This window comes from Physeter macrocephalus, chromosome 9 (genome assembly GCF_002837175.3).
Source record: "Physeter macrocephalus isolate SW-GA chromosome 9, ASM283717v5, whole genome shotgun sequence".
Lineage (NCBI taxonomy): Eukaryota > Metazoa > Chordata > Mammalia > Artiodactyla > Physeteridae > Physeter > Physeter macrocephalus.
The window spans coordinates 75,956,900-75,970,433 of NC_041222.1; the positions used below are offsets into that span (position 1 = coordinate 75,956,900).

At 39.3% G+C, this 13,534-nt stretch overlaps 2 protein-coding genes across 12 annotated transcripts; one reads left to right on the forward strand and one right to left on the reverse strand.

Annotated features, from left to right (window-relative positions):
- Positions 1-1,181: 1,181 nt before the first annotated feature.
- Positions 1,182-13,517, reverse strand: HNRNPK (heterogeneous nuclear ribonucleoprotein K). Of its 11 annotated transcripts, none has more exons than XM_007102445.4 (17): positions 13,395-13,517; positions 11,333-11,411; positions 11,141-11,225; positions 10,582-10,679; positions 9,850-9,906; positions 8,361-8,404; positions 7,413-7,485; positions 6,811-6,882; positions 6,194-6,307; positions 5,731-5,859; positions 4,829-5,136; positions 4,654-4,708; positions 4,261-4,344; positions 3,964-3,979; positions 3,805-3,887; positions 3,251-3,420; positions 1,182-2,544 (listed from the first exon to the last, which is right to left on the reverse strand). In XM_007102445.4, the coding sequence occupies exons 3-17, from the start codon at positions 11,196-11,198 to the stop codon at positions 2,511-2,513; spliced, it is 1,395 nt and encodes a 464-aa protein (XP_007102507.1). In that variant the 5' UTR covers positions 11,199-11,225; positions 11,333-11,411; positions 13,395-13,517; the 3' UTR covers positions 1,182-2,510. The 11 variants fall into 11 exon arrangements, with proteins under 11 accessions (XP_007102507.1, XP_054943235.1, XP_007102514.1 ...); XM_055087260.1 differs by having other exon boundaries at positions 3,805-3,872; positions 13,395-13,502; XM_007102452.4 differs by having other exon boundaries at positions 1,182-2,484; positions 13,395-13,502.
- Positions 11,290-13,283, forward strand: LOC112067365 (proline-rich protein 2-like). Its single transcript, XM_024132870.1, has 2 exons — positions 11,290-11,308; positions 12,376-13,283. Exons 1-2 carry the CDS (start codon positions 11,290-11,292, stop codon positions 13,281-13,283), a joined length of 927 nt encoding a protein of 308 aa, XP_023988638.1.
- Positions 13,518-13,534: the final 17 nt, after the last annotated feature.

Sequence of the window (13,534 nt, forward strand, 5' to 3'; positions counted from 1 at the left end):
TCTCAAATCGCCAGCCCATGTTCAGACACCATTTACCAGGTGGAAATGAAAAAGGCCCCTCCCTCCAAAGGTATGTCCCCAATTTACCGTCAGGTATTTTTTTTTGGTAGGTTGTGTTCAAGGTCTGATTTTTTAAAGGCAAAAATAAAAACTTTCAGCCGAGTCTATTTACGTAATTTTTTAAAGATTTTTTGATGTGGACCATTTTAAAGTCTTTATTATTGAACTTGTTACAATAATGCTTTTGCTTTTTGGTTCTTTGGCTGCAGGGCATGTGGGATCCCAGCTCCCAGACCAGGGATGGACTAGGGATGGAACACGCACCTCCTGCATTGGAAGGGGGATTAGCCACTGGACCCCCAGGGTAGTCCCTACACAACTAATTTTTGAATGACAAACGAAAACTTTGAAAGCCAGCGCTCTCTGCAGGGATACTTTCCTCCAATATAAGTAAACAATTTCACTAAAATGTCATTACCGATAGTTTTTCTCTAGGGGAGGGGCACATTTCAGCATAAGTACACTATACTGACCCTATGCAACCCAAACTTACCCATACTTAAAATACCCAAGAGGAAAACTAACACCCAAGTGGCAATTCAGACTAATTTCACCTTTGGGGAAACCTTATCACAGGTAGCATTTTAAGTGATGCTGTGATACCACTGCCACTTATCAAGAGAACACCCCATCTCCCTCCCTAAACCAAAAGGGGTATCACTGAAATTTTAAACTTTGCGTGTACTAGTCATATAGTTCAGAAAATTCTGCTCACTTCACGTTCTTCTATCACACACAAGTCTCTTTTCTAAACTTAAACAGAATTGCATCCATGAATTATTTTCCATGTAATTGCTGAGTTGTTCTCAGGCTTTCTGGACAGTTGGAAGTTAACAGGTAGCATTTTAAGGATTTACGAGCTAAGAACCAGAAAAAAAAATTTTACGTTCATCTGTAAACATTCTCACAACAAACCAGAACTATTTTAAAGTTAAACCTAAGAAACTCAAAGCAGCTCACAGGTAATGTGAGAATAGGAGGACTTGTAGAATTGGAATGACTCCGCTCTCATTATGCTGGACTTCCTTTAAAACTAAGAGCCCAACTACTGTAATTTTTAACTTACCACCCCTATCATATCTGATTTATAAATGCTAGAAAAACACTTCACGCAAAAAATATATAATTTAAGATTACTGTATTTCCTTACAAGAGGAATGTTTTAACAAATTTTACAGGTGTCAATCAACCTTTGTTCGAATTGGGCACACATCAAATCTAGCATTTTGGGAGTTTTATTTGGAAGTGAACTTTTAACTATCAATACAAATGCCAAGATACTACACAAAACATCCACAGGAACTTTTTTCATCTTTTTTTGAATTGTTCACAAACATTTCCTACATAATCCAACATACAACAGAGAAATGGTACATCTTTTTCTTTCAATTTGCATACAATGGAAAAACAAGAATATATATATATTTTACAAAGTTTAACTAATAGACACTACCAAGCTGACAGTTTGTCTATAGGTGAGAAATTATCTAATAAAAAATAATCAGAATTTATTTAGCATCAGTCACTTCCATAACCAAGTATTATTCTGATTAATAAAACTTGCTGCCATTAGGCCTCTGGTATATACCTATACCAACTACTCCATCTGTTGTATTGCTCCCCACCTTGGTTCTTCACAATTACAAACAGAAAATCGTTGCAAAGTAGGGGCAAGCATTTGCAAAAACAAACAAAAATCCCCAGCTTATTATAAGCATGAATGTGTGGTGGAATTTCCTCCCAAGCAATGGACTTTCAAATCACTTAAGAAATCACCAGAACTGAATGTATCAAGATATTTTGCCTAAGTCCAAGAAAGAGATGCATTTATTTATATCCAACAGAGGACTGAAAATTAAACTTAGTGTTTAGTTTGGGGACAGGTTGGGGGGAATTCAGCCATTTGAAAAATGACCGTCTTAAAAAAAAAAATGACCACCAAAAATAGGTTCACTAAATTTATTTTAAAAATCATAAAACGTTTCTTACAAAAGAGCATTACATTCTGCACACTGCTCTGAATAGATGCCAGGGACATATGGACTATTGTTACTTTTCCTCCCTGTCCCACCCCCCCCAAATGTTACAGTGATCACAAAGTAAAGTGTTCACAATAATTACATGGGGGGATTCTTTTTTAAACCACCAACAATGAACAAAAATTAAAATTCACTCACTCTGCTGCTGTTTCAAAATTTCAATGTTAGTTTTTGCACACCCTCCCCCACCCCCCAACCCTGTTTGTAAGGAACTAAAACATTACATCTGGTGAACAGCAAAGATTTCACTACACCTCAAATGCAGAACACCTATGAAGCAGAGGAATGTTGGCTTTTTAAACAGAAGCAGATAAAAAAAAAAAGATGCAGGACTCCTTCAGTTCTTCACTAGTCTTAGAAAAACTTTCCAGAATACTGCTTCACACTATAAAAAAGAAAAAATATCTTGCATTAGAATCCTTCAACATCTGCATACTGCTTCACACTATAAAAGAAAAGAAAAAAAAGTACGAATTAGAATTTTTGTTCGTAACATCTTAATCAACATTAAGACAATTTCAATGCTAAATTAAAATGATAAACATGTCCATTACAGAGATAAGAATTAAGACATTAGCAATTACAAATTAGAGCAACGTAAAACCCAAGAAAAGAGATTAACAGTAAATCAGACATTAGTAGAGCAGAATTAAGAAAATCAAAAGTTGTTAATATTTGGTAGAAAAGAAATGTCAGTTAAGGTGTGAAATGCTGCATTTTACAGCACCAATCATTTGTCCTGTAGAGGCATGGCCTGTGCCATATGGCAGACTGTGATTTGTTGTCGATTTAGTTATCTAAAAACAACAAAATCACTAGTCTTCCACACAGAACTAGACCAACATCCATTGAATCTTCTATATTTTCTACAGGCTCTGTATAATTTATAACAAGTGGTTTTGGCAGCAGTTTTCACCAGAGAAATGAGAAGTTTGCTTGGTTAAGGCTTCTTCCAGCAAGATTAGTATTGAATGTCTTCTTTTTTTTAGTAAGAAAGCAGAAGAAAATTAAAGCAAAGCTATTAGAATGTTTAGAAGTTAGGTCCCCAAAAGGTTGAGACACCATGGCTTCTAAAAAGAAAAATCAGTTGAGAAGAGAAGCTTTTTAAGGTTTTAGTATGTTTAGGCTAACATAAAGCTAAACAAACTGACCTGTTCTGCAGCAAGTACTGTGCATTCTGTATCTGGTCCTGTGTTCCTGTAATGGTAATGATCCGGTCTTCGGACCCTTCTAAAGGCTCATCAATTTTGATCGACGCTCCTGACTCATGACGGATTTGTTTAATCCGCTGACCACCTTTGCCAATAATAGATCCAGCCAGCTGAAAAGAGTTTTAAAAACAAGTGTTTATTACATACTTTCAAAGTATTATCCTGTATGTTCAGTGACCATCAAGCGTTATTACTTTGTACAATGTATTGACTATGCTGTGCTAATTTAATGTCCCACACTAGTCAAGGTTTGAATTACAATGTAGTTACATCACCCATTGACATTTCCTTTAATAAATGAACCAGGGGCTCAGAACCCTCCTAACTGCTTTTTAATGGTACTGAACATCTTTTGACAAGGCTTAAACTGGAGAATGACACCTCACCTTGAAACACAATTTTAATCCTAAAATGGAATATTTTTGTTAAAACCTGTATTAAAAGCCAGGGAACTTGACTCATTAAATGTCCCTTATAATATTAAAGATACTTACATCTTTGGGAATAGTTACTTGTGTAGTAATAATAGGTCCACCAAGATCACCATATGAGCCACGACCCCCTGCATAGGAATAATCTGATTTAAATAATGAGTATTAAGTTCATTTACAAAGCATGAAATAATATTTGATTTCACAAAGAAGAAAACTTACCATATCCAGAGCCACCCTAAAAACAGAACAGAAAAAAATAGAAAATTACTTTGCCTTCAAAACTTCAAGTATTTTAACATTAAATCCCCCAGAGTTTAGGAAACCAAAGTCCTTCCATATCTTCCCTAGTAAGTAAATTTCAAAGACAATCCTCAGGGGAAGAAACCATTCAGGTACACAGCATCCCAAGAAACAAAAATGTTATTATGGGGGGAAAATAAAACACTGATCGACGAGTAAATGAGAATCTTAAAATTATTAGTGACATGAATAATAAAACACCCATTGATACTCAACCTGTGGTTCATAAGCCATCTGCCACTCTGATGGGCTCCATGTATCTATTGCAGAATCCCAGGTTTCATCAGCACTGAAACCAACCTGTTAGAGATAAAACTATTAATATGAACCTGCACTATATTTGTCTGAAGCACCATTTTTATATGACCAATTACTACTTCACATCTCTATATAAACTGGCAGTAATCATGTATTTTGGGGGAAACAAAGATGGAACAAGTCTTAATATCCCAGCAAACACCCGAAACAATGATTTAAGTGGCTATCTACAAAACCCCTTTTTAAGACAAAACTCCTCAGTTAATAATCTTGAACAAAACGTTAGCTATCTGACTTTAAGACCCTTTTTAGCACTCATAAATAACATTGATGAAATATCAAAGTTCTTACCATGCCATCATAACGGTCTCCAGGTCTTCCTCTTCTGTCATAGGCCATTAGATCTCTGCAAGCATAGTATTTGTTGTAATCTCAGCTGGTCACACAAATCAAATAAAAACCTACCCCCCTCTACCCATAAAGTGCAGCTTCTTGTACGTTTAATGTGTGGATGAAAGAAACTTACCCCCCTCTAGGTGGTGGTGGTGGAGGAAGAGGAAGATTCCGAGCTCTGCTACCACCCCGGCCACCTCGTCCAGGAGGAGGTGGAGGAGGTCCTCGACGAGGGCTCATATCATCATAATCTCTTCTGGATGGAGGCATGGGACGCCCACCCCGACCAGGAGGCATTCTGTCAAAACCACCTCTTCCCCGCATGGGAAATCCCACAGGACGTCCACGGCGGTCATCAAACATCATTGTAAAACCACCATAATCATAGGTTTCATCATAAAAATTGGGATCATAAGGCTGAGCACGTCCTTTGATGGGAGACTGAAACAAAAACATAGCAACTTTACAGGCTGAGGAAGAAGCCTTAGTTCACACCAACCATTCTTTTAACAAACAGAACATTTCAAGCCCTTTGTATTTATCCTGGGAGGTACTCGAGATAGGGATAGGAATATATGCAAAGATAGGAAGAATTTTAAAAAAGCATTTCTGGTGAGTTTCAAACAAAAAAATTGAGGTTTAATGCTTGCGAGGTAAGGATTAACAGCTTTATTTTACCCTTAGAGCTTAAGTAACAGACTACAAACCCCATTCACATCTCACAATGGGGATTATGAAGAGGTGACCACCCCAAGGGCTGAGGGGATCAGTATCCTGGGTATGCAGTGAGGAACCATAGGAACTTCTTTTGAAGGACCAAAGGCTATTAAAAACCTCACCAACAATGTAAAGACAACTCTCCAAATTCTCCCAAAGTATTTCTAAGTTAAAGTGATAGCTAAAAGCAGGGTGATAGAAAATTGTTATGTGAAGGAAAAGTAAAAGCCATTTGTCTAAACGTTCTCAAAGTACTTTAGAACAAGACACTTGTTTTACAAAATTAAACCCAAGTAAAATAAAGGGATCTGAAGGTACCTCTGATATAAGATCAAGGATGATCTTTATGCACTCTACAACCCTATCAGGTTTTCCTCCAATAAGAACGACTCTGTCAGTGGATTGAGGACAACATTCCTGGAAAAGCTTGATTGTTGTCTGAGTGTTCTGTAACAGGTTTACAAAAAAAGCAGCATTACTCAATCAGAAAAAAGGAAATGCAGTACAAAAAACTTTCCAGGTTTAGACAGATTTGTGTTTCAGTAAAATTTCCCCCCATATAAAAAGCTTGTTAGTAACACTAGGACTTTGCATGATAAATTTTTGGCAAAATAACTTGTCTAGCATGGCCAGGCCTTTCTGTTATATTTTAATTAGCAAACTAAATAAACTTAAGGGAGGAAACTCAAAAGGGAATGAGAGAAGCCCACGGAACCAAGTCCACATAAAAAGCTATTTTCTAGTAATATGGCAGGAGGAGAAAACAGAACTATCACTTTACCTCTCGAAGTTCTTTGATTTTAGCACCTTTGACCCCAATAATTCCTCCTGCCAGACTCTGATGAATCAACAGTCTCAACTCGCAGTCAAAGTCGCTTCCTTTATAGTGTTGGTACTGCGGAGGGAGAGTTATAAAATTTTAGTCCCAAATCAAGGATTCCCCAAGAATACACACTTATCTGCTATAAGCATACCAATATACTGTTGCAGTGAGCAACCTGAATTTATATTTCAATAACTTTACCAGTTATGTGCTTATTATCCTCAATAGCCAGGCCCAAAAAGGACATTCTGCACCACCTTAAAAAACTATTTTATTTTCAGGTCCTGCAACACCATACCCACACTGCAGCCATTTAGCATGTCGCTGTTACCACAAAATTATTATTAACATTCAAATAACACCATAATAAAAATGACTGCAAAGCACTTTGCAAATGTAGTTAATTCCCACTGCAGCATGGAGCAGGGTCAACAGTGAGTTGGAAGACCATTCATTTATCACGTTTTTAAGCCTTTTTTCTATAGAGACGGGAAAAGTACGCTATGTTGAAAATAAAATTGATCCTATGGGCCAGGCTCCATACTTCAGTGGGGTTCAATGGCACTATGACATACATTTAAGCATTCCACAGCATCAGATTCGAGCGGGAGCTGGCTGGTTGCAGTGGGTGATGGCAACTGCAGGCCCTGAAAGTAGAAAAATAAGAGTAATAGGTTAAGTGTCTAGTGTGATCAGGCTATTGTCGCATATATTGGTAAAGCTACTACAACATATTTCACATCTATATCGTTAAATAACAAGAAACTGCTTATCTACATTAAGAATCAACATACACTGCTTTTCTCTATACACCTAGTAAATAAATGATTGCATAAAATTTAAAAATCCTCGAACTAGATCAAACACAGTCCTTTCTGACACAGTCCCACAATTATTCTAACTCAAAACCTCCTCTAAAACTAAAGCCCATAAAATATATGCTAAACTTCAAGAAAGTGCATGGCCACAGGTAGTTCCTTATCTACTCCAGTGGCAAGACTACATTTTCAAACAAGTAATGTGGGTATAATAACCCTGCACATTAAGTGGCAGAGTGTAACACGTTGCTGCTACAAAACTGTTATAGCCAGTGTCTCTCCGCCTCCCCCATTTTGCCTCATTAAAACATCCTTTAAGCACCCCCCAACTGCCAAATACATTTTAAAAATGAGCCTACCTCTTCCAAGGTAGGGATGATTTTCTTCAGAATTTCTCCAATTGTTTCAATATCAGCACTGATACTCAATATGCTGTCAAACATCACAAATACCAGATAGTACAAAAAAAGGTGGAAAAGAAAAATGAGTTTTGTGGTCATCACCAGTAGTCAAACAACTTTTACAGAGAAGAACATACAATTATTTAATCCTCCCCATTTAAAGTAGCCTATTTATACATTTTCACATGCATTTTGTTTTATGCCCAATACAAACATGGTAACATTATTAGGAGACTTGCAGAGAGACAGAGAATGGGCTCTTGGAAGGGCTCAGATTAAGTGGGCAATAAATTGACCAGAACTGAAGCAGAGTTGAATACTTATGTTCCCCGCCACCACTAAGTTAATTAAGGATACCCTCGCTGTTACATTGGTAAAACTGGCACACCTTCTCTTAGGCAAAGTGGGGGAATATGCAAGTGGTGAACATTATATTTGGAGTAAGGTTATGAATACCAGTTAGAAATTAGATCACTAATGGGCTCTGCAAGAAAACAAATACAAATGCGAGACAAAAACAAAGACAACACAAATGAGAAGTGAAGGAAAGTGAACCAGAGTTAGCATTTCATCAGAAAAAATTATGAACAGGCAATGTTGGGAAGCAAGGTGGGCCACAAAGACAGAGCGAGAGACTATTTCGGTAACAATTTGATTTACAATGCAGCAAATATGCAACACTTGAAGCTGTGCTCCTTCCATCGAAATAAAATTAGTGGATCGTTTGGGTGGGCAACTCACGGTAAAAGTTCAGTGACAAAAAGACTTAATGGGGAAAATAAGACAGAAACTTGAAAAACAATACACCGTCTATAGGGGATACTATTTAATTATATAAAAGGCAGGTAATAAAATACATTTCTCTCTTTCTAATCAGGCAGTGAGGCATAAACTGTTGGGACATACCGCTCGGGGCCACTGCTGTCTGGGACTGAAACACTGGCATTGTACTGCATTGGTCATTGGCGTTCGTGGATGTTGGCATTGGGCATGGGCATTCAATCAGAAGTTGTCAAGTATGGTACCCGTTTGGCAACGAGCACATTTTTGGGCATAGCCAACCAGGGTTTTCACATGGGCGTTCAGGGGCGGATGGGCCAACGTCATGGTGGGCAACGCAGGGGTAAGTCGATCCAGTACATGGGCAACGGAGATATATGGCCAAAAAAACAAGGAGAGGGAAAAGGGGGAAAAGCAATAAATTTTAATTTAATACAAACTATACTCATACTCTCAATTAATGAAACAAGCTTAAGTTGTTCTGAAGACTAACACAATAATGGACTTCTCTATATCTGACTGTGGCTTAACATTTAAGGACCTTTAATGATGGTACTTTTTTTTTTTAAACAAACAATGTTTCAGTAGCAGGCTGGCTCATGAGGGTAGACACAAAACCTGTCATGACTCGAATTCTTGAGGAAATGGGGAAATTATTAACCCAGATAATTATATAGAACATCTGGATTAAAAGGAAAGAGGTTTATAAAAGACAAAACAAAAATTCCCACACCACCAAAAACCCTAACTCTTAAAAGACTGTTTGGTTTCCTGGAGATTTAAAAACGCACTCCTAGATCCTAACAGGCAAGTTTGTAAAATTTAAACAAATTTTCAAGTTCAGTTTACAGTAATCAAGAGGAACATACAAAGATCTGTGACCAAGAGAGAAATGAAAAAATACCAAATAAGTATTCAACACAGTTATTATTTGCCTCAACTTTAGCAAGGAAACATCAAGAGTATGTACATGAGAAAAAAAATTTAGGAAATTTGGTGTACCCAAGTCCCATAAATATGCTCACTTCTGGTGATACCAACATTTAATGTGTCTAATCACAAGAGTCAACCCACTATAAAATATGAAGACTCAAACATATCATCAGCATTGACAAACGGCTTCCCACTTGTAAGATTAAGTGCCTACTCTATTCTTTACCCGTATCTTAATCATGCAACCTTAATTTCTTTGTGCTCCATGTGCAAGCTGTTAAAGAACAGATGGGCAAATTGGAAAAAAAAGGGAATAAAAATTCTGGAGTTTAATCAGCCACCTGCAATGGTTTCCAGTAATACTGTACTTGGTTCATACATGGGAAATGGTACAAATTAAGAAGTTTTATATTGTTATTTCTAATTAAGATGTTATCTTGTTTGAAGTGAATAATTTGGTGTAAAGTTATTAGAAAGTGAGGTGGTTTAATATAGACCCCCCCCAACTCAATCTGGGCTTTGTTAAATCAGGAATGTCAAACCTCGAAAATCATCTATGTAACCAATTATTATAAAGGCTGGAATCTAGACTATTAAATGATTTCTATGATGCAATTCTTTAATCCTACAAACACATAAACTGAAGCTTCCTGTGTAGTAGTTTAAACTCTTTAATACTTACGTCTGTACGGAGAGCCTTAATATTCTTGCCTCCTTTTCCAATCACTGCCCCAGCATTCTGGAGAAAATAAAAAGAAACTTATATTTTGTCTTTTCCTAGAATTAATGTGTCTTCCTACGCTCTTAAGCTTTTAGCCAAAAACAAACACCACACACGTCTAACCTCTTTTTTGGTTATAGAGATGAAAATCTATTTGAGGATATCAAGACCATCAGGTTAGCAAAAATTAGAGAGTCTATGTGCTTTGGGGACTAAACACCAAGGCAGAGCCTTGAAACACTGAGAACGCCAGAAACATACTGAGTCTAAAACTTAAGCAATAGCACTAACTTTACAATGCCTTTCTGCAAGCCTATTAAATAATTTAAACACTAGTAGGTACTTTCACATTGTGAGGTGTATTATCAGTCAGGTAAGCTGCCAACCAGGATGTTTTCTAATGAATTCACAATGTAATCAGACACAATCTTTAATCCGTTAATGCTTTAAGGATCATCCACACCCATCTCCTAGTTCAGCCCAGTAGTAGGCTCACTATGTTAAGGGCTTTCTTTTTAATTGTTGGCAAAATAACACAATTACCATAACCTAGAAAGTCTGTTTAAGAAAAGCCACACAATCTTTTATATTCTGCAGCCTGTAAGGTTTTGCAAACTTCCCAGAAGGCTCAACCAGAACTTTTCTTAATTCCTACTTAAACCACTTTCAAAGTTTCAAGAATAAAATTTATACCTTGCTCTGAAGCAGAATGCGTAATTCAACCATCTCATCAGTGTTTCTAGATCTTTTAAAAGCTTGTTCCTCTTCCATATCTTCAGCAGGGCGTTTACCTAAAAATTAACAGTTCAAATTTCAGAAAGCACCAGCATCTTCAAGAAAGGGTATGTTTAATTACATTTCAGTTTTGACCTACAGATTAGAGAAACTTTAACTCCACTGTTTAAAGGAATTTGTTGCTAATCTTAAGTATGTTTTAAAAAGGCCAAAGGCACTGGTTCTTGGACTTTTAAGCATGAATTTAAGCACTCCATTCCAAATAGTTTTCCAAACACAAGATATTGTGACAACACTTCAAAGGATAAGAAACTTCAAAATGCAAGAAAAATATTAGTTTTACATTTACTTGCTTTCTTTTAATCAGTTTACAGTTACCGATGCAAATAAGTTACTTCTGGTTTATAAATAAACGCTCAGGTGTAACTGACAGAAATCTCAAATTAAACATACAAAGTAATAATAAAATTAACAGAACAGCAACAACAAAAATGAAATTGTTAAAATGTCTTCTCACCAAATTCGCCATTGGTTTCAGTGTTGGGAAAGGTTTCCTCTGGCTGTTCAGTTTCCATTTTCTTGTATTAAAGGGACACACCAATCTGTTGAAAAATAAAGAGGCTAGTACAATTGGTTTATTGGAAAGTAAGCTGTGCATCTTGCTAAATGTTAAAAACAAGGGAAAGTAACGACTGTTTCTAAGACGTACCAGTTATTAAATATATCCTTGCAGGGCAGAACTGAAGTGTTCTGGGCGAGACCAACTGACACCCTAGTGCTGCAGTAGCCTATAAAAACCAACACAAATCAGTTTTGCTTTTTCGGTTATTACTGAACATTAATCAACGCCAATTTGAACACAACAAACAAAAAGACCTATTTCTAAAACTTGCTTCTTTGTTTTAGGGTCTTGAACTTCCAAACGATTGCCTTCAAACACAAAAACACAAACCAAAAGATCGTATCTGATTCTTTTGTAAAAGGAAAAAACACATTTTTAGCCTTTGGATCAAGTCCCACCACAGCAATTAGTTATTTTATATAATAAATACAAAGAAAACTATGTAAGACACATGTAAGGCATATCGATAAACCCACGAGTCTCACTATTGTTCCCGAAAAATATAAATTTATGAAAAGATACACAAAATTATTTTTACATTGGGATTTTAAACCGCTTTTGGGTTTCTTTCCATTGGCGACTTGAAAAACTACGTTCTGAAATTTTTAAAGTTTACAAATACAAAAGCGAATTCAAGTCATACCCAACCGGCAGGTCGATCTACTGGAGCAATAAACCTTCAAAGCAAATACTGGAGCACACCCGAACTCCTAATACTACTCGACTAATCCAACAGAACCCCTGAACACCAACACCATCCCTAGCGAAATATTTTACATTACGTTAAAAGCGATATAACCTCACAATGATACCTCCAACACCACACTGGCGATAGGACTGCAAAGCTCGCCTCTCATGACTGGCAAAAAGCGGCGACCTGCGGCCCCCAGGAATAGCTGAACAGCTTAGAGCTAAAAATCAAGGCCATATTTACGCCTTCCACTCTTCCAATGACCAACTAAAACGCTAACCTGGCCCATCACTCAGTTAAATACTGAGGTGTGGTGGAAGATTTGGGGAAAGTGGTTTAAAGACCGCAAGCTCTATTTATGAAAATGAACAAGTATCCTTCAGGTCCTTTAGTCACCGTTTCTTAGACCGTGAAAATCGCTAAGTACATGCGTGTCCAGCCGAGCGCAAACATGCCGTTCTCTCTCCAACGCCCGGGATACCGGGATCGGCAACGGCCCAGCAACAGGAGTTGAAAAAGCTCCCAAGGCGAGAGCACCAGCGCCGCACCTCTCCTCACCAGGATCCGACAGGAAATGGCGGCCCGCGTAATGGCGACTACGTGCTACTAGGCGGAGCCGAACGCGGACCCCCTCCCCCACCCACCACGCGGTCCCGAGACCTCGTCCCCCGCGCCCTCCCCCCACCGCGGGAGAGACAAAGCAACGGTGGCAGCCCCGATCCTTCCAGCTCGCCCGCTCCCGCATCGGGCCCAGGCCGGGAGCGCCCAAGTGCGCCGGGACCTACACAAAGAGAGTGGCGGCGTTCTCTACCGCCCTCGGGGGCCGCCCGCCGACCCCCTCTCCTTCCCACAAGACCTAGTTCCCAACACCACAAAACTGCAGCTCATCCCACCGTCACAAGCCTCGCGACTCCCCGAAGCCTCCAGTACCGCAGCGCGGACTGCAGATATACGCTCAGAGAAATGGCGGAGGTGGGGGGAGGGGAAACCCGGAACGTTTCATCCCAGAACAGGCCAACCACCAAGCAGCCCCAACCGCCTCCCTCAAGTGGAGAAACTGGTCTCCGGCCCTCGCCCCCACGCGCCGTTCGCCCAGCCCCATTCCTCACCGGGCAAGGCTACCGTCCCTATGCCGCCGCACCGCCTCAGCCGCTCACAGCTAGACAGAGAACGAGCGTAGGCCCCCACCGCCCTCCCCGCGCTCTCCTACCCCGCCGCCGGGCCCGATTGGCTGCCCCAGCTACAGCGGTGGCGCGAGGGCGAAGCGATTGGCCCAAGGCCGCGTCAATCAAGGCGCTGGAGGAGGCGACAGCCCCGCCTCCGCCGGCGCCTCCCTTCAGGCTGTAAGGCCGCTAAGGGCCCGAGAAAAAACAGACTTGAAAAAAGTCAGCGCAGCCTTTAGGCAGGCCAAACCCCTTCCCGAACCCATAATACCCAAGCCCCAATAACCCTAATTACCTATAGGCCGCAAATAACCGGGAAGTAGACAAGACGTCGAGGTTGGTGTAGCAGAGAAACAGAGGATAATGGCGCCTGCAGTGCTTTCGCCTGGAGAGCCCTCCTCCTTTCTCGTTCGCGCACTCACTAGCTGGGGGGAG